This window comes from Centruroides vittatus, unplaced genomic scaffold, assembly GCF_030686945.1.
Source record: "Centruroides vittatus isolate TY-2023 unplaced genomic scaffold, ASM3068694v2 contig_225, whole genome shotgun sequence".
Lineage (NCBI taxonomy): Eukaryota > Metazoa > Arthropoda > Arachnida > Scorpiones > Buthidae > Centruroides > Centruroides vittatus.
Window position 1 is genome coordinate 98071 of NW_027121404.1, and position 20106 is coordinate 118176.

General features: G+C 33.8%; 1 protein-coding gene across 1 annotated transcript in view; it reads right to left on the reverse strand.

Moving 5' to 3' along the window:
* The window catches only part of LOC136971008 (ATP-binding cassette sub-family C member 4-like), a gene marked incomplete at its 5' end in the record, with an annotated part of 70114 nt that extends 50491 nt beyond the window's left edge, over nucleotides 1–19623 (reverse strand). The window contains 9 exons of the mRNA XM_067265490.1: nucleotides 1395–1586; nucleotides 2240–2336; nucleotides 2399–2485; nucleotides 6931–7025; nucleotides 9363–9554; nucleotides 10267–10347; nucleotides 10579–10692; nucleotides 18980–19229; nucleotides 19498–19623. Coding sequence (XP_067121591.1) covers nucleotides 1395–1586; nucleotides 2240–2336; nucleotides 2399–2485; nucleotides 6931–7025; nucleotides 9363–9554; nucleotides 10267–10347; nucleotides 10579–10692; nucleotides 18980–19229; nucleotides 19498–19623 — 1234 coding nt within the window. The remainder of the gene's footprint in view (nucleotides 1–1394; nucleotides 1587–2239; nucleotides 2337–2398; nucleotides 2486–6930; nucleotides 7026–9362; nucleotides 9555–10266; nucleotides 10348–10578; nucleotides 10693–18979; nucleotides 19230–19497) is intronic.
* Nucleotides 19624–20106: the final 483 nt, after the last annotated feature.

Genomic DNA, 20106 nt, shown 5'->3' on the forward strand with positions numbered 1-20106 from the left:
GTAGTGATAAACTGTATTTCTGTAAATAAATTGTATATACCAAACGAATTGAGTGTGGAGATGAACATACTGTACATTTGAAATAATTTGAGCCGTACGTCAAGAGACAGAAGACCGAAGGGAATCTTCTCTCTCCTTATAGTTATATGTCTCAGATAACATAACACTATTGTCATAAGAAACTAACAACCAAGCAATATAAGCAAAGCATATACAAAAGTTTCTAAACTGCACGTATGAAAACCGAATCCGAAAATATAAGATTTACAAAAATCCAGCCTGTAGTAAAGGGGCTTGACAAACTAGCATGCCAGACAAATGCCACGGTAAAAACAATGTTTTTGTGCATTTTCCTATTTTAAACAAAATAGAAATACGTTCATGTAAAAAGAATAAGATTTCCAATTGAGAAAAAACTATTCGGTTCTGTAGATTCCAAGCTTATTTCTAGCAAACGAACAAACATTCTCGCTTTATATATTAGTATAGATAGAATTGTGTGTGGTGACATCTGTTATGAAAATTTTTTATAGAACGTGTTTAGATTATTAATTATTGTAATATGGCAAAACGATTAATTGTAAGTGTAAGGATGACTTTCATAAAAAAATGTAAATGTTAGTAATCAGTAAAATCTTCATTTAGTCCGATCCCTCTCCGATGTGATAAATATCAAAATCTCCCCACCTTCTTCACATTTAATCACCAAAATTTAATAGCATCAATCTTCCTTATATACAAATTACAATGCCAAATTTTATTTCTTAACCTTTACCCATTCTGAGATATTAAATGGAACACACCACTCATTCCATGTATCAGTTTATTAACTATTTTAGATTCAGAGATGTCAAAACATTATTCCAATAACCCGGAAGGTAAAATATGACACGATTGCAATATCATAACAGCCGGAAATGTAACCCACGTTACATTAAAACAGTCGAAAATGTAATAAAAAAAAAGTAAAATTCTGAGACATTACAATACTTTCCAGTGTTATGATATAACAGCTGGGTGAAGAAAAAGGTTAACCATCCCCTAACTGTTGTTTCAATTCAAAAGTATTTGATATTGTTAGATAATATACAAAATGCAGAAAATGAAGATGTAATCGTAGTTGTAGAAAAAAAAAACATCGGCATCTATGAAGGACATAAACTAACAGTAGTAATTTGTATAGGGTTTTTAAGAAAGAGTTAAGTATCTTCGTGTAAGTATTACTCAATCAAAACTTTATAAATTAGCTGTAAAATCTTATTTCTAAAATGGAATAATGTTACGCTGAAATTAAAACTTTAACATGTACAGAAGAAAAAAAGGGGGAAATGGCCATATTCAATACTCAGAAATTATCCAATCAGATAACTATTTAATAAATAAGTAATTCTTACTGCGTTGATGTTGTTACAATCTTCAGTGTTATCAGACACGTCGGCTTCAGTATTTTCAATTACTTCGTCATCGTTGAAAAGTGCAGTTTCTAATTCCATGCTATTTTCAGCAGCTCCTTTCTCTGACGAAATTCCTATAACCGTTTTTACATTTTCCATTTCATTGTAATTTCCAATGTATTCACATTTACCCTAAATAATTAATAATATATATAAATACAATTGAATTTATGTAATTAATGTATAAAATCATTACTATAAAACAGTGCATAGAAATAAAAATTTGTCTTTGAAAACTAATAGGTTATTATATTATCAATTCTTTCAGTGAATTCTTTAACTAGTGTCAATAAATATTCTTTATTTAATGCCGTATCTGGAAGGATAATATAACAGTTCTGGAACTCGCCAGTGTCTCAGTAGATACAAATCACTAAACAACACTTGACAACCTTCTTGATTTGGAGGAGTTCTCCACATTTTCATCATCTAACATTCATGAGGTTATTCTTTCAAATACTTTCTTTCCCAGAATAATATTAATTGGCAGATAGCCTATATATTGGACATACATATTTCTATGTATTTACCATATAGTTAAGGATATACTGATACCACAAAAGTATAGATACACGTATCAGTTTCGACATTATCGGGATTTCCCAACATAAAGTGTATATATTTGGTGGTGGTTTAATTAAAAGTTCCAATTAATTTCATTAATTTTTTTTGTTATTCTGAACATAATAATGTTAAAGTTGATGCGCGGTAAATAAGACACAATGTAGTTTTTAATTAAGACAATAATGAAAAAAACAATACTAATAAATAATTAGTATATTTACCTTGCATAACACTAACACTTTACTTGCAGAGTTCAAAAATTGCACTTGATGTGTAACTAAGATGCAAATCTTTTCTTTCAAATATTCCATTATGCATCTGAAATAAATATAAAATTGAAGCATATTCAAATATACCATAAATAACATTTAAATATTTACTTTTCGAAGATATGTTTTCCTACAGGAACATCGACAGCACTTAGTGGATCATCGAGGAGGAATATATCTGCATCTACATATAGTGCTCTAGAATATATATATAAATATATAATGAAAAAATGATTTTACAGTAAAACAAATGATGCATTTCAAAGCAGAAGATCAAAACTTACAATTAGTTTTAAAGAATGTTTTTTTCCTGGTTAGTTATTTTTACTTTCCCCGCTGTTACAGATAACAGAGAAAAAGTATGGCAAACATTCATAAAATAACTTTCATTTTTATATTTTTACATTTTTAATCGCGAACACAGAAATCGCGAGTACGAATCGCTCTCGCGATTTCTGTGTTGTCTAAAACACAGCGATGTCAGTCCTGACGTGGGCATCGCCGATCCCATGCCGATCGTCAGTCACAAAAGTATTTCAGTTTCTTAAATTAAAACTTAAAATGAGTACTACTGATGACAAATGAATCAGAAACTTTGCCAGATTCAATAGTTTTAATAAATTGAGTGAATTAAAATATAGAGAAAATTTTTCACGTTAAAACTTATTTCAGAATTTTTTCCTAATTAATGTGACGACCGGGTAAAACCGACCAGTCCGTTTTAAATTTTATCGTTCAAACCCCTCGGGAGATAGCGATCAAGATTCAAAGGATGTGCAGTCTTCCGCCGGCAAACTCACTTCCCTCCTCCCCGGATCTAACCTCTGAGTCAAGGAACTCGACTCATCCCCTCCGTCGCGATTGGTGATCGCAGCGGATGAGACCGGGAGGATAAAAGGGGGGAGAAAGCCGGGAACGAGGTCGCTGAAGGTCCGCACAAGCCACCCCGGCCCGTAGGATCCGGCACGAGAAGCGAGGGCCGAGACACGAAGTTACCGAAGCCCGCCGACGATGAGCCGCCCGCCCGATCCTCCCGCTTCCCTCCACGACCGGAGAATTGAGACGATTAATCCTACGATTACAGCTAATCCTACGACTAATCCTAGGAAGAGGTATGATCCCCCCTAAATTTGTAAACTCTCTCTCTCGCGGTTAGGAACGGAACGGGTTAGATCTTTTGTATCTGTTTACCGTCTAAATAAATCTTATATGTGTTGTCCTGTTACTGCGGTTATTGCCGTTTTCTTATCGACGAACCCCCACACTTCCTCCACTTGACCTGATAATTAATTACCGATCCCGATAAAATGGGATTTTACGATAAATTTAGCCATCCTTGACAGTGGGGTGGGTCTTGCCGACCTGTGCGCCGCCAAAAAGGGGTCACGACTCCGTCCTACCCCCGGCGTTCCCACATTACCGTATTTGAGTGAATTTTTCAAATTAAAAATTACTGAAAAGTACTTGTTGTCAGAAATGCGTCATAATATGTTGACCAATTTGTGGGATTGAAAATGATGAAAAAAATTTTTAGTATAGAAATCAGTCATAAATTTTTGATTAATTAAATTCCTACTATTAGTTCACACTTTCCCTACATATATACCGTATTTTACGGACTTTAAGACGCACTTTTTTCTTCGAAAAATTGCCTCCAAAATTCAGGTGCGTCTTATAGTCCGTAAAATACGGTATATATATACAGTAGAGCGTCAAAAATTGGAGTCAATTGGGGACTGGGGTTGTTCCAATTAGTCATTTGTTCCGATTTCCGACTTTGTACGAAAAAATATATTAACCTGTCCGATGTTCAAATTTTTCTCCGTTGCGTGTCGCTTCGTGTTGAATTTTCGTCGATTTTAAGCCTAACGAAAATTTTTATAATAATAATCGAGGCTATCGTATCGTTAAAAATTATTTCTGCATTTTGTACAAACAAAATAAATATATCGAAGAATATAAAAAACATGAAAAATTATACTTTAGAAGTAAATCTAGTATCAAAAACGTTCGATTCAGCACGACACAGTCCGACTGAAAATCGTTCCGATTTCCGGCCATTTCGATTACCTACGTTCCGATTAACGACGCTCTACTGTATATATATCTTGTTCAAATCTTCAATCGTTAATAAAATACAAATACATTTCTTAAAACTTGTAGTGGATGACACTTAGTGTTAATACAGTTTTTTCAAATATTAATTCATTAATTAAATTTAATTATTGATTAATATTACCTGTGGAATCGAAGATGGCGACGGGGAATTTTTTCTCTAGATACTAGACGGCGACGGGGAAATTTTTTCCCTACTTTCGAGATGGCCGCATTTCCGGTAATCTCGAATCAGATTATCGAGTGATAATCTGGAAGCATATTAACAATGGATAATCTCGAAGTAGAATACCGAGTGATCTAAACATTAGGGGGCGTACCCGTACTATCTGTCGCATTATGCAAATTATTAAATTTCCCCGTCGCCGTCTAGTATGTAGGGAAAAAAATTTCCCCCGTCGCCATCTTCGATACCACGGGTAACATTAACCTAATTATTAATACTTTAAATAGCGTTTTAGCAGTTTGTAATAAAAAGTGAAATCAACAGGCAGTAGCTCAATCGGTAAAATGCAAGGATTTCAGTATTTTTCACGTAAAGGTAAAGAATGCGACTTCAATTCTCTCGAAAATCGATAAATTTTTGAAAATTTTTGCTAAGTAGACATTTTATCCAAATGATTTTCGAGAGTGAGTTAGCAGTTGTGTCTTAGTAATTAGAATGAAGGCTTTTTCTCAAAAAATAAATTAAAGAAATTTTATGCTTTGGGTTCAATTCCGATTTCTCTTTCTATTTTGCCACTTAATATTGTGATTCTGTCATATGTATATACATATTTATATTAATTGTAATTATTTAATAAAAAGTAACTAAAATAAAATTTTTCTTTGTTGACCTAAGTAGGAATTGACTTTAAAAATTTTTTTATATATTACTTGTTTACATTAATTAATTTGTTACAAAAACTAAACCAGCACCTGATCATTCGCTGAGAGATATTTATTCTTAACACAAACGTTTTCAATCCAATCAATGGATCATCTTCAGGTAAATTAGAACATTACAAAAAATAGAACAACAAATTCAAAATACAAAAAATATAACGGTTAACCAATATGTAACTAACAGTACAATAACGTTTCTAAATATCAACAAATTAATAAAAATGCTGCTAAAATTATAAATAAAATATTAATATATAACAAACAAATAGTGTATACAAAATATTAATACCTCCCCTTAATAAACAAATTAATAACACTAAATATTAACTCTGCTTAATAAGCTGTACAGAGTTTTTCATTTAACTATACATATTAATAAAGCTACTACACTTATTTGAAGTTTTTAACTGCAAACTTCCATGCGGAAGGAAGTCCCTCGGCATCTCTTGCGTTGATGCAATTCCCTTTAAGCTTGCTTTTATAGATTTCTAATTTTTCGGCCGTTCTTGCCAAGGTCGGGGAGTGTATTTGTTTCAGTATATCTGCTTCATTCCATCTTACTATTGAGCCTTCCGCTTGTGCCATTTGTGACAATACTGTGGCATTAGAACCTTTTCTAACATCATATCTGTGCTCTTTTATCCTTACCCCTAGATTTCTAGTAGTAACCCCAACATAATCTATACGGCCGAAAAATTAGAAATCTATAAAAGCAAGCTTAAAGGGAATTGCATCAACGCAAGAGATGCCGAGGGACTTCCTTCCGCATGGAAGTTTGCAGTTAAAAACTTCAAATAAGTGTAGTAGCTTTATTAATATGTATAGTTAAATGAAAAACTCTGTACAGCTTATTAAGCAGGGTTAATATTTAGTGTTATTAATTTGTTTATTAAGGGGAGGTATTAATATTTTGTATACACTATTTGTTTGTTATATATTAATATTTTATTTATAATTTTAGCAGCATTTTTATTAATTTGTTGATATTTAGAAACGTTATTGTACTGTTAGTTACATATTGGTTAACCGTTATATTTTTTGTATTTTGAATTTGTTGTTCTATTTTTTGTAATGTTCTAATTTACCTGAAGATGATCCATTGATTGGATTGAAAACGTTTGTGTTAAGAATAAATATCTCTCAGCGAATGATCAGGTGCTGGTTTAGTTTTTGTATTATTTTCGGCTGAGCATGCTGTACGTTGTTTATATTAATTTGTTACATTAAACTTTTAAAAAGAGTTTCTTCGGAGGAAAAACAAGTCAAAGGCCTTTAAAAGATTAAATTGTTTAATTAAATTGAATGAATTAAAAATGATGAAAATATTATTTTTGTTAAAAAATGAATCAGAAACTTTTGGTTAAATTTGAAGTATTTTAGAAAGATCGAAAATAACTCACGAATCTCAGACAAATTGAATTCTTTGAAAAAAAATCATTTTTGTGTATTGAAACAATCTAACGTTTATTTTTTAAAATGTTGATTGTCTATAGATGATGATTAAATTGAGAAGCAATATATATAACAGTATTACTGAAATTTTATTAAAATGCAACATATGATTATAGTTTAACGTCTGTTACCCATTCATATCTTACTCCTATCATTAAACTCAAAGAAATACAGAGTAACAGATATCTTACCTTGCTAGATTAATTCTTGCCTTTTGTCCACCACTCATTATCACTCCTCTTTCTCCTACAATAGTCAGATCGCCTTTAGGAAATAAGCTTATATCCTAAATTAGTAAAAGTAAAAATGTAAAATAATTATATTGTAGACGAGATTCATTGAAAAATTTATTTAGATGAAAGATAACTATTAGACATATAAAAGTAAACATTACGAAATATAAATCAATATGCATCATTATTATATTTCCTTTACTCTGTACAAATACGTCTATTATTTCTTTTTTTTTAATATATGTGCAATAGAGACAGTTAAAATGTAACATTAAATATAATACAAACTTAAACTGACGTATATAGTCTCTCAGAAATCTGGCACTTTCACTGATGTGGTATTCCTTTCTGCAAGGGATAGCCGGATTAGCAAGAATCTAATATATTCTGCGCTTTTCCTTAAGGACTCAAATAAAGTTAATTGATTTAAAGTAGACCATTTAAAGTATCTCGCGTCTTTATCATGATAAAAAGTTTAATAGTTTGAATTTTTCAGCCATCAAAATTTTTGTTTATTACATATCAGTGTCATTCTGTAATTTGGACCGGAACGTTCATTAGTAAATTCTATTAGGATTTTTAGGTTATTAAACTTTTAATTCACCATTCAATATCATGGAAATAATTGTCAATTTTAGGAGAATCATCCATTATTTCTTCAACGGCTTTATTTCTCATATGGAAAATATTTCTAGTTAAATATTCAGGCACAAATTTTATAATAATTCAAGCAATGTGCATTTTTTTGATTATACTGCATAATAAATTAAAATTAAAATTTCAGAATTTTTCCAAATAACATTATATTTCAAATGTTAGAACAAACATTTTTTTTAAGTATAATAAAATAATTACATTGTTATTTGACCAATTTCTAACCGAGAAAGTTTGTTTACAGCGACAAAACAGTTAGCAGTGTGGATGGGACTGAATCTATTGTGGAGAGAGTAAATGAAGTTTGTGTATCCTGACTTCGAAAGATCACGCTTTTCTCTGTAATTTATGTTTGTTTATTAAGTTACGGCAACGCAACACTTCGACGACCTGCTTAGGGAATGCCTTCCGGGAGGTCTTTTTAAAAGAAACTGGTCTGATTTCAGCGTTACAGACGTGAAGAAAACCCGAAAACTCCACATGGCTAGCCCGTCCGAGCGAAACGCGAACCCACGACCGAACTCCCAATGTTCATGGTACGAAGACCGCTTGGCCACTAGTGGGCCCTCTGTAATTTAACACAAATCTGATGTCGATCTGTGTAACTAAAGCTAATTCATCGCCAGTTCAAAGTTCATATGTGAAACTTATGCGTTTTTCATATCACATTACATTACAAAAACAAACGATTCATTCTTTCATATCAATAAGTAATTACTATTGTTAGATACAAGACAAAACGCAGGAAAAAAAGATTCCATTGTGGTTTTCGATGTTTTATTGTATCTTCATTTTTTGCGTTCTGTTACGTCTGTGAGAGGACATGAAACTCATCGTGTGGGATTATATCCAATCACTAATAGAGAGTGAATGAAGAAATGTTATATTACTAGAAAAAAATTGCATATTTTCAATATCTGCAAAATATCCTTAAATAAAACATTATTAAAAGTATTGTAGAAAAAACATTTAATATTCATGAACTGTTAATAATAATACTAACAGTATTATTAAAGCATTGTTTTGCTTTGACTGTAGAACACATTATACTTTACACAAAAGTTGAATTAAAAACGAGCTGAATGCCAATAAAGTTATAGTGTAAGTTTACTCATGTGAGATAAAACAATCTCACAAATTTTTCAGAGGCAATCGATCAAGAATCAGATACAACAGGCTTATCCTTATCCACCCAGTTGCTCCTGTTGGAACCTGAACAAACAGGTATATAAAAAAGACAATAGGTATATAAAAGACAAACATTAACACTCCATAATTATGAGTTGTAAATGAAATAGCAAAAATATGTATGGAGTTGTAAAAAATCATTTTGATTATTTTTTACTTAATTGTTACTTTATTTTTTGAATACAGAAAATTTTTTGGAAATGATATAAATTATGTTAATGATATAATGAATGAATCCTAAGTATAGTAGTGAACAAATTGTCTATTCCTGGAATAGCAATAACACTACTGATATATTTTTATGTTGAATTATTAAACACTATGTTTTACGAACTATGGACGAAAATTTCTGTCATTTCTACTTTCACTATTCAGCAAGCAATGTAATAGATTACTCCTTGTACAGTATATAATCAAGTTTCAACAAATATCACGCTTTTTCTTCAGTGTTATTGTGTATTGACTTGATACTTAAAATAGATATTGGTTCTCGAAAGATATGAGTGTTTAAAAGTGTTGCTAAAAAGAAGATAAATATAGTTCATTACCTTTTCTAGAGCGGTCATATGCAAGACTTTTTTATACTTCTCTTCTTGATATTCTTCTCCGAACAAGATATTTTCTCTGATAGTCTCGTTGAACATCCAAGCTTCTTGAGAAGCATAAGCGATCTTTCCTTTAACAGTCACTTTACCAGAACTTATCGGAATCTCTCCCAATATAGACATCAATAGAGAAGTCTGGTGGAATGAATAAATCGAAATCGTTTATTATTTGATATGAAGACTATGCTTATGTAATATAAAGACATAAGCATTTGAAAATATGCATTAAATATTGCAATTAATTTTAAAGAAAATTTTAAAACAGATTATTAAAACATAATATTGTGTTGATATTTTTACATATAAATTTACGTTTAAACGAGATATGTTATATGAACAAATACTTCAAAATGTAAGTATAAATAGGCCTATATTCAGTTAAAGGTGTAACATGATTGTTACAAGTCAATATCTTTTTATATTGTTTACATAATAAGGTCTTTTAGTAGACCTTTCGAAAGCATTGCAAATTAGGCAAACAAAAAAATTATACAACAAAAATTTACAACAATTTTTCAATTTTTTTTTATATTAATTAAAATCGAAAACTGATAAAAATTATTTTTTATTTATTTTTACATGGAAAAAAAAGGCGATGTCCCGTAGACAAAAAGTGCCTCTCCCGCTGCAACAATCAAGTAACATACACAGTTAAAAATCATAGAACAAATTGATCATTTTAATTTAAACAACACAACTAAATATAGAAGCTTAAAGTTTATATCTTTACAAATAGATAAATGTGTTTGATTTTTTAAATTCACTTTTGTTAATTATTCTAAACAATCTTAAAATCACAAAGCATGTGATTAAATTAAAATATAGAACTGTAGAACATGATATTTACCTTTCCTGATCCAACAGGACCTATAACAGTTAATAATTCTCCAGGCTGTACGTTTAAAGTAATCTCATTCAGTGTTGGTTTCTTCAAAAAAGAAAAAGTAAATACAATATAGGTTATTTTCTTTAACCCACAAATATTTTACGTAGTAAAAAATACAGAAAATAATAATGTAACTATATTTTCTGCTGTGCAACCAATAATTCACAATTTAAAAAAAAAATAATTGGTGTTTATGAGACGCCATGCAACTCTAAGGCTGCATTGAAACCATGAGATTAATGTACAGTTAATTAAAATGAAGCTATGTTTTACTTTTTTCCATACAGCTGTGGCATTATCCATCCATATTCCACATTCGGTTAGTCTTCCTCTTTCTTCTTCAATTTTTGAGGCATTGTTGTCTTTTTCTTGAAGAAGCAGGAAAGCCTAAATTCAAATTTGAAAAACAATTAATGACATTGGAAAACCAAAAATTGAATCCAGTCTAACAGAATAAATATTATACAAAAGGCGATCTGTCCAGGAATTGTCTATCCCTTTATGTTATCATTTGCTAACACCATCATGGATATGATAATACTTACGATGGATATGACAAAAGTTATTTTAAACAGGTGCTTCCTATATACAGAGTCTTATATAAATCTGATAGTTATCAGTTTTATATAAGACTCGAATAAAATTATCGTTTAGAACTCAAGAAAAAACGTTAATTTGTTATAAGTCATGTTGACTGAAATAACATGGTGTCAAATATGTTTCCCATTTTGAACACAAAAATTCTTTAAATAAATGCCATACAGTTGCATTCACTATTTTGTAAAATCCCTGTAATCACATATGTGAGAATTTGTGTTTTTATTAGGTTTAATCAAAATTAATACGAACTAATTGTAAATAAATTTGGAAAAATTCCAATGCAAAAATCTAAAAGTTCATGATCCGGAAATATTATTGTTGTTTTCCAGAAGTCTACAATCTAAACCAGAAGGTTCTCTTCCAGAAAATTGTAATTTAAGTGGTGCACTTAACATTATTTTTCTTGAATAAATAAAGCTAAATCGGTATGATGTTGAAAGGTGAAATTTGTTATTAATTTTTTAAAGATAAAATACTTTTTTAAGGTGGTATAATTTGTACAAGATGTTCAAATATTGTTTTCTCGGATATAATCCAAACGAACTCATAGAGCAATAAACAAACCAGTTCAAAACATTAAAAGATCAAATATTTTACTCCGTGGACAGCCAGATGGCCATGGTTGTTAAAGTCAATAAATTGCTAATTGTTTTATGACCTTGTTTATAAAAGCTATCTTTTTGGTTAGAATTCGGTTCAATTTTATTTTTGTTGTGGTCTTCCGCTACTGAGCTGGTACCTGGTGTGTCAAGACAGTGCTCCGTTTATTGATCGTGTTTTCTTTGGATATTCTATGCTTTAATAGGAGTATTATACATCGTTGGAAAGAGCGTGAAACGAGGAAACTGTGACTGTTAAATGTTTTTAAATCGGCCGAGCGGTTTAGATGTTACGTGCGTCCGAAGTTTTCGACTTTGGTCGGGCCCCATCGGGCCTCACATGTGCCTCCGGACTGTTATTTTTATGGTTTTATATAGCCTTATCGATTATATTTAATTCCCGAAAATTCGTTCTATTTCGGTCAATCGGTTACCGCGATATTAAGGTACAAAATAGTACCGTTAACAAAGAACTATAAGTCGCCACGTGGTCGCCGAAAGCTGGTTGACGAGTCGTAGCCGTTCGGCGACTCGGTTTACAAGTCTTCGGTTTTCGCTCTTTTTGCGTAATTTTATTCGCGCATACGGCTGCCTTCCTGTTTGCTGTTATTGTCGCGGTTTTGTCTGGGTCGGTTTTCTTTAACGGCCTACTGCTTAGTCTATCGGCGTCTATCGAGCCGTTCGGCGCAACTATGTTATTGTGGATACCTACAAGTGCGGTGTCATCTCTCGTGAACTATCGTCTTGGACTTTTATCTCCCTTTGGCTGGGCAGAAAAAATTCTGTGATCGACAGGATTCTGCGTGTTTTATTTCGTTCTAGCTGACGGCTGTGTCAGCTGAACGGCTACTGTGGACTGAGGACTCACTGCTGCTGTTTTTATTGGCTCGTTTTAAGGATATATCTACGTTTAGAACTACTGCTTGTGTATTTATCATGGATACTCAAGGAATACAGAAATTTAGAAATAGCGCCAATGCAATCTTGCTAGATCTAACGGACTACTGTACTGGTAATAATAAAAACAAACTTGGTACTAAGGAGAGTATAAGTGTTATTACCGAACATTTCACTCGGGTCATGGACTTGGCGGCTGATACTTTAAAAGCCAACTATCTTCCGAAAGTGCTCGAGAAGAATTTGGCCGCATTAGCCACAAGGGAAGATCTTAACACACAGAGCATTATACTAGATAAAATTAAAAATACAGGAAAAAAAATACAACACACTCCCCTCGCCCCACTGTACAGTACAGCGGTCAAGGCTAGTGGGTTATCTGGTCCTGGTCGTGCTGCTACAAAGCCGTCGGCCTGCAAGAAGGTTTTATTAGTTTATAGTAAAGACCCGGAACATGGTAACAGTGACATCGTTAGAAAAATAATGCAGAGCAAAGTACGACCATCTTCTCTGCAGGTAGGAGTGGATAGAATTAGAAAAATCAGTGCAGGAGGAGTTGCTGTTGAATTATGTGGTAAAGGGGATATAGAGGTGTTGGAAAAATCCATTGAAGAGAACGCGCCTGAGCTCATTACTCGTAGGCCTAAGAAGAAGTGGCCGCATATAACCGTAATTTCAGTCTCAAAAGAAATTACTAAGGAGGAACTGAGTAATCTTATATACGAACAGAATGAAGGGATTAATTCCCTATATACTAAAGAGGAGTTTGTAGGCATTTTTCGCATTAAATTTATATTAGGGAGAAAAGATACAAATTTTAGAAACTGGGTGGTCGAGATATCGCCTGAATCTCGGAAGATTATTTTGAAGCTTGGCAAGCTCAACGTTGATTGGTCACGCTGCAGGATTGCTGACTTCTATCCGATCCTGCAGTGTTATAATTGCTGTGGGTACAACCACGCAGCTAAAGATTGTACCAAACAAAAACCCACATGTAGTCACTGTTCAGATGAACATACATTTAAAGAGTGCCCCAATAGGGAGAAGAAGGTGATTTGTTGTAATTGTAAACAGGAGGCAGCGGCTGATCATGCACACAATGCACAATGAACACAATTTGTCCAATCAATCAAAGAATAAGAAACACTCTAATTGCCAGAACTGACTATGGATTGTAACGTTACACATAAGCTCAGTTTTCTGCAGATAAACTTGGGAAGAAGCATTTCAGCCGCCTCACTGCTCTCTAAGAGACTTGAACAGTATGATCCCGTCTTGGTTCAAGAACCTTATTGTCGAAAGGACGTCCCGGCATGTTTGCCTACGTATTGTCCCGTGATTAGAGGTTCAGATCTATTCCCTTGGGCTGTAACACTTACACCTAATACTGACATGAGTATTATGCTCCAGTTGGACTAGAGTAATCAATATATCGTTACAACTGAAATTATGCTACAAGAGACTTGTAGTAAATGTATATTTTCCGGGAGATGCAGAAAACATTTCAATCATTGACAATTTGCAACGAATTATTCACGCCTTCCGAAATACTTACATCATTATTGCCGGTGATTTTAATGCGCACTCCCCAGCATGGGGAGGCGATGACTTAGATACCAGAGGGAGCATGTTGGAGGAGTTTTTTACGCCAATGACCTGCTACTTCTTAATAACCCTTTATCTCCACCCACTTTCACTTCAAGTCGAGGTGAAAGTTGGATTGATATTGCTGCTAGTAGTGCTTCCTTGCATCTTAGGGTCTTGGATTGGAGGGTTTTAGAGGAGGATAGTATCAGTGAACATGCTTATGTAGCGTATCAGCTGGCCAGTGTTAATAATGGCACTGCCTATGCTATTTCCGCTCGGGAAAAATTCTCTCTTGGTCGTGTTAATTGGCATGGGATGAAGGACTTTTTAATGGAAAACCTCATCGACAACTACTCCGAAGATCCTGTCGAGGTACGGAAACAAGTCGATTCTAATATAAATACTATTAATGTGGCATGTGAACGGTATATTCCCAAAAAGACTATCACTCGGAAAAGCATCCCATGGTGACTGCTGAATTGATTGAATTACGCCGTATTACTAGGCGATTGAGGAAAAATTATCAACGGTGCTCAGACAATAGTGCAAGAATAATTCATCGAGATCTATACCTACAAGCCCAAAGGCAGTAAAAACAGACAATAAAAGATTCGAAATCCCAAAGCTAGTGGGATTTTTGCACGAAAACAGTTGTTTATCCTTGGGGATTTATTACGAGGATGTGTACGAATAGGCTCAGGAAAACTCAAATCCTGACTAGTTTAAAGACAATGACAACAAATCATGGACTTTAATGGAAACGCTCACAATACAACTGTGGACATTTTGCCCAGATGATGATACGGAGAACGATCACTGTATGACAGCAGCAATTACGCGCTTTACGTAATGAAACTTATAATTCTCTTGATGTTTCACAATTCACTGAAGAAAGAGGTCGAGGGTGCCTTCTGGTCCTTGAGCGAGGGCAAGGCGCCTTGATGGCATTACTGTAGAGGTGGCCCTAAGCATTTGGAGTATCATCCCACATTAATTGTGTAAGCTGTACAACGTCTGTTTACGTTTTGCCATCTTTCCACATGTGTGGAAAGAGGCCTCTATTATACTGTACCTGTTCTTAAGCCAGGGTCAAATAATGATTCAAGACCTATATCATTGCTGCCTGTTATGGGCAAAATTCTGGAGCGTTTAGTTGCTGGGAGACTAAAGTGGTATGTAGAGAACAACAATTGTATTAGTGATGCCCAGTTTGGCTTTCGTCCCCAGAGTTCGGCAGAAGATGCCGTTGTTGGTAGTGTACGACACCTACTGGATACTCACAAATACGTTATAGGGGTCAGCCTCGTCATATCGAAAGCCTTCGATAGTGCGTGGTGGCCCTTAATTCTGCATTGGCTACGGGTGATTGAGTGCCCGGGAAACCTGTATAGAATCTTACAGGATTACCTCAAGGAACGTACGGCCATTTTAAGATATGGCCAAAATCATGTTAGGATGGAGATTACTAGAGGTTGCCCACAGGGGTCCGTTATTGGGCCCTTGTTGTGGCTCATCACTTTTGATGCTTTTCTACAAGAAAACTTTGGACAAACTTATACTTATGCCTATGCCGATGATGCCATTATGCTGATAGGAGGGCGCTCCAGAGTAGACTTGGAGAGCAGCACGAACACCATGCTCCAGAAAGTCTATAATTGGGGCCTGGAGAATAAGCTGTGTTTCAATCCTGTAAAGACACAGGCCATCGTGTTTAATAAGCAAGGAGCCCAAATTTATACTTACGACCCCCTCAGATCAAAATGCACGACAAGACTATTAAGGTTTGGAAATCATCAAAATATTTAGGCATTATCCTTGACTTTCGCTTATCCTGGAATCAGCATATTGAATATGTGACTAGAAGAACTGGACTCATCTTCCAGTCTTTCTCACAGGTGGCCAAAAGGGACTGCGATCTCTCCACCGGTGCGATGTCCGTGATATACGATGTTATCTACGTCCCAATTTTTACTTATGGCTGTGGCAGTGGGGCATGGCCACACATAAAGTTTATCAAAATAGGAAGCTGATAGCATCACAGAGACTTGCACTATTACTAATTACTAGGGCTTTCCGGACCACAAGCAACAGGTGTCTACAAGTGCTGGCAAGAAAACAGCCAATTGACTTCACTATTTTGCAAAGGCAAAAGTATTATTACTTAAAATGGGGCAGGAACATACAGACGACCTCACGTTTGCTAAGACACAGTGATATAGAGTGGCCTTTGCCCTTTCGAGGTCCCTACCACCAAATGAGACTATCAACTGTAGTTTTACTACTCCAACCAATGCGTATCTTCACATATATACAGATGGATCGAGAATGGATAACTCTACTGGGTGTAGTTTCGTCGTTTATAATGGTGATGATAAAATTTATCATTATAAATACAGATTACACAATGATTGCAGTGTCTTTCAAGCGGAGATGTTTGCGATTAGCTCTGCGATTGACTACACCATTCAGAATTACAACAATATCTCCGTTGAGATACACACTGATTCTCTGTCCTCTTACAATTTATTAAGAAGTACACGCCTGCATCCACTGGCTGAAAGGATCCGGAATTCGCTTAAGACGACCAATTGTGAATTCAGTATTACTTGGATTAGATCCCATCAAGGGGTTGTTGGAAATGATAGAGCGGACTTGTTGGCAAAGGAGGCCACCAATGACGAGACTCTCTCAATATCTTATGATGTGCTTAGCCAACGGACGCTTAGCCAACGATCGCTTCAAGATTGGCAGGACCGTTGGGACAACCATGCCCATCACACTGCTTACAACTTTATTCCTGACTTGCATCATTTTCTTGATAACAAGTGGTACCATCCAAACTATTATATCAGCCAAATCTTGACAAACCACGGTAAATATGAGGCATACCTTGCCAGTTTTACTCACAAGCCTTCTAACTTGTGTCAGATCTGCCATGTGGAGGATGATGCGGTCCACTATCTTTTTCACTGCATCATGTTCGACAGGAATAGGCTTCATCTAAAGCTCTTGCTGCAAGAGGCAGAGGTCGGATGGCCGTCCCACCCATCGGATATTTGGCATAGCGAGGATGTTTATAACGCTTTTCAAAGGCTTGCCAAACATATAAATCATATTACTCATAATACTATCTTCAACTGATTTACTCAACACTGGATGTGCCTCTCGGTTGTATGTTTGTAATCACCCGCGCAAACCTTTGTCGTGTAACAATTGTTATTTGTATCCCTTGGAACTCAGCATGACTGCTTTCTTCTGCTGTATCCCTCACGGGTATTTATGACATGATTGTCACGGTAATCTGTTTGAAAACAACGGTACATTTGTAGTCTTACTGGCATGTTCGCAGAAATGTGCTTTTTATATATTGTATTTTATTCTTGATATGCATTAATATGTATTGTATGTATATGTATATTTATATTTATACAATTTACTAAAATATACATATGTATATATGTATATTTTAGTAAGTATGTATTAGTAGGTAGTATGTATTATATGTATTGTATGTATAAGTGCTTGTTTGCACGCTATATATGTGTCGGGTCTGGACGGGCCCTTAATTTTAGCTTCAAGTTTGTTTTGTGCTTGTGTATGTGCTATAATGAACTGCAGGGTTATCCCCAAAGGGTGGTCTAGCAGCTATGTAGTAACTGTCTGTATCTGTTAATGTTGTCACACGGTTAAAGATACCTAATGTATGCACTCATTTGCATCTAAATTTACACTCTAACTTATGTATTCTGGTATATACTTGTGTTTAGTGTATATGTATGATTAATTGTTTGTTTTGCCTGGTATGCATGTGGCGGAACCAGGTAATGTACATTTTGTTTGTACCTAATAAAAACAATGATTGATTGATTATTTTTGTTGTATTTTTTATACTCAAAACTATGTTTTCTTTATAATCTAACAAGTGGTTTTGTCAGAGTGATTGCTATAATTACATTATACAAATTTTGCGATTTAGCCGCACGCATTCAAAATCAAATATTTAAAATTTAACAATACACATTGCTCGAAAAATTAAAAGTGTTTGGCTGAATGGTTAAACAAGATTGTCTTCTAGACAGAAATTGGAAAAATTAAAAAATAACGAGTGGACCATCAAACATTTGACTATTTACATGACGAATGTGCAAGGTAAAAGCATTACGTATAACTTAAAAAACAATACTAATATTATTATTAAATAAAGGCCATGGTTACGATAACCGTACGATACTGCATGATAATAAACAAATATTTTACAATTTTCATATGTTTTAATGTCAAAAGTAATTTTGATAGTTTTATCAGTATACCTTTCGAATGGAAACATTGTATGTGACAAAACAACTCTGGTAATAAATGCAGAAATTTCATTCATAATTAATTAGAATTGGACTCGAGCTATCTCTTTGGCATTTTGTTGTACATGGATGGAAAAATAGATAATAATCAGCAATTATTTATTGTAACATCGTCACAATGCCGAATTGCAATTTTCAATCATATTTTTAATTCATTTAATTTAAAATACATGCTCTCCACTCAAATTAGTAGTGGCCTCAATTCTGTACATCATACTATATCTTTAACAATAGAGACATTCCAGTCATCAACCTTTTAGGGGAAAATATTTGAATTAAATTGCATTGGAAATTGGTTTGCAATAGAGGTTAATATATAGTTATTCAGGGCCGGCTTCCCATACGGTGTCCATATCTATTCTCCTCATTCATCTGTCTAACTAGTTTCTCGAAATTACAGAAGGACAGACAACAGATAGACAGTGGGAATTTATAGGTCTACAACTTATTTAAATCGCAGCTAAATCAGTCTAATTAGCAAGGTAATTTTCTTTATATTCGGGTTTTGTAATAGGCAGGTTCCAGTACTTCTAATTCTAATTTACAATAATAATTTTTTAGATTAAGTATTAACATTCTGTAAGAGTTTCTACATTAATATTGTAATAAGAATATCTAGAAAGAACACATTACCTGAAGACGCTTCAGTGAAACTAAAATTTCTGCAAAAAAATTTATTGCTAGTGAAAACATGGTAAGAGTGCTGACAAAGATGTACAAAGAAACTGTCATAGTGACAAAAACAATTTCGGCATTTAATTGTCCTCCATTAAAAAAGAGTGCGAGATATGCAAGGGAAGTAAATAATTTTGATATAGGATAAGCCAACATTGTCATCATACCCTTCGCATATAAAAACATTCGAACTTTTTTCATTTCCTTCCTGCAAATACAAACATTTAATTAAAATAAATGTCACAAATTTAAAAGTACTTATTTAAAAAATTCAAATTAGCATGACAGAACTGCAATAAAATCTGTCTAAATTGGAACCACGTCGAATTCTCTTCCAATTGATTGGACAGGTTTCCATTTTTTACAATTTCTTTTTGTATAGAAAAACACTTCATTCTGCAAGTTTTTTCTTTAGCTAAATTTTTTTTACTCCTGTTCGCCTTTAGACAGGTTTTACTGTATTTGATTCCACTTACATTCTGATTTTTTTAAGTAATGCAGAATATGGCAACTCCCAGGTGTACATTTTAATCAATCTCATATCAGCGATCATTTCGTTCAACAGGTTCAACCTTTCATCTCCCAATATCGCTGCTTGTAATCTACCATAATAAATTATGTTTTAAATATAAATGGAAAATATATAAAATTATTTAATAAACATTTAGTTGATAATTATATTTTATCAGTAAACATTAAGTAAAATTTTTAAAATTACGTGTTGCAGAAATATATCTGGTGATGCAGAATAATTATTATCAACAGTGGTGAAATGAATGATTCTGATCTACTTGTTATAATGCAATAATATTACAATTAAATTAATAAGTGGTTACCAATGTTCGCTGAAATCATTTTTGAATATGAAATCAGTGGCGTAGCGTGGGTGTCAGCCGCCCGGGGCGGAGGAAAATTTCGCCGCCCCCTTAAATAAAATACGGGGAATCCCTACAAGTCAGTACAGACGGTATTGTCAGTCGTTACAATGAGTAAGATGTCATTATTATATATTCATTTAAAGAAAGGGGATTCCCCAGTTTCGTCACAGAATAAATAATGAAAAATTCCGTGCTCGTTTCAATCGG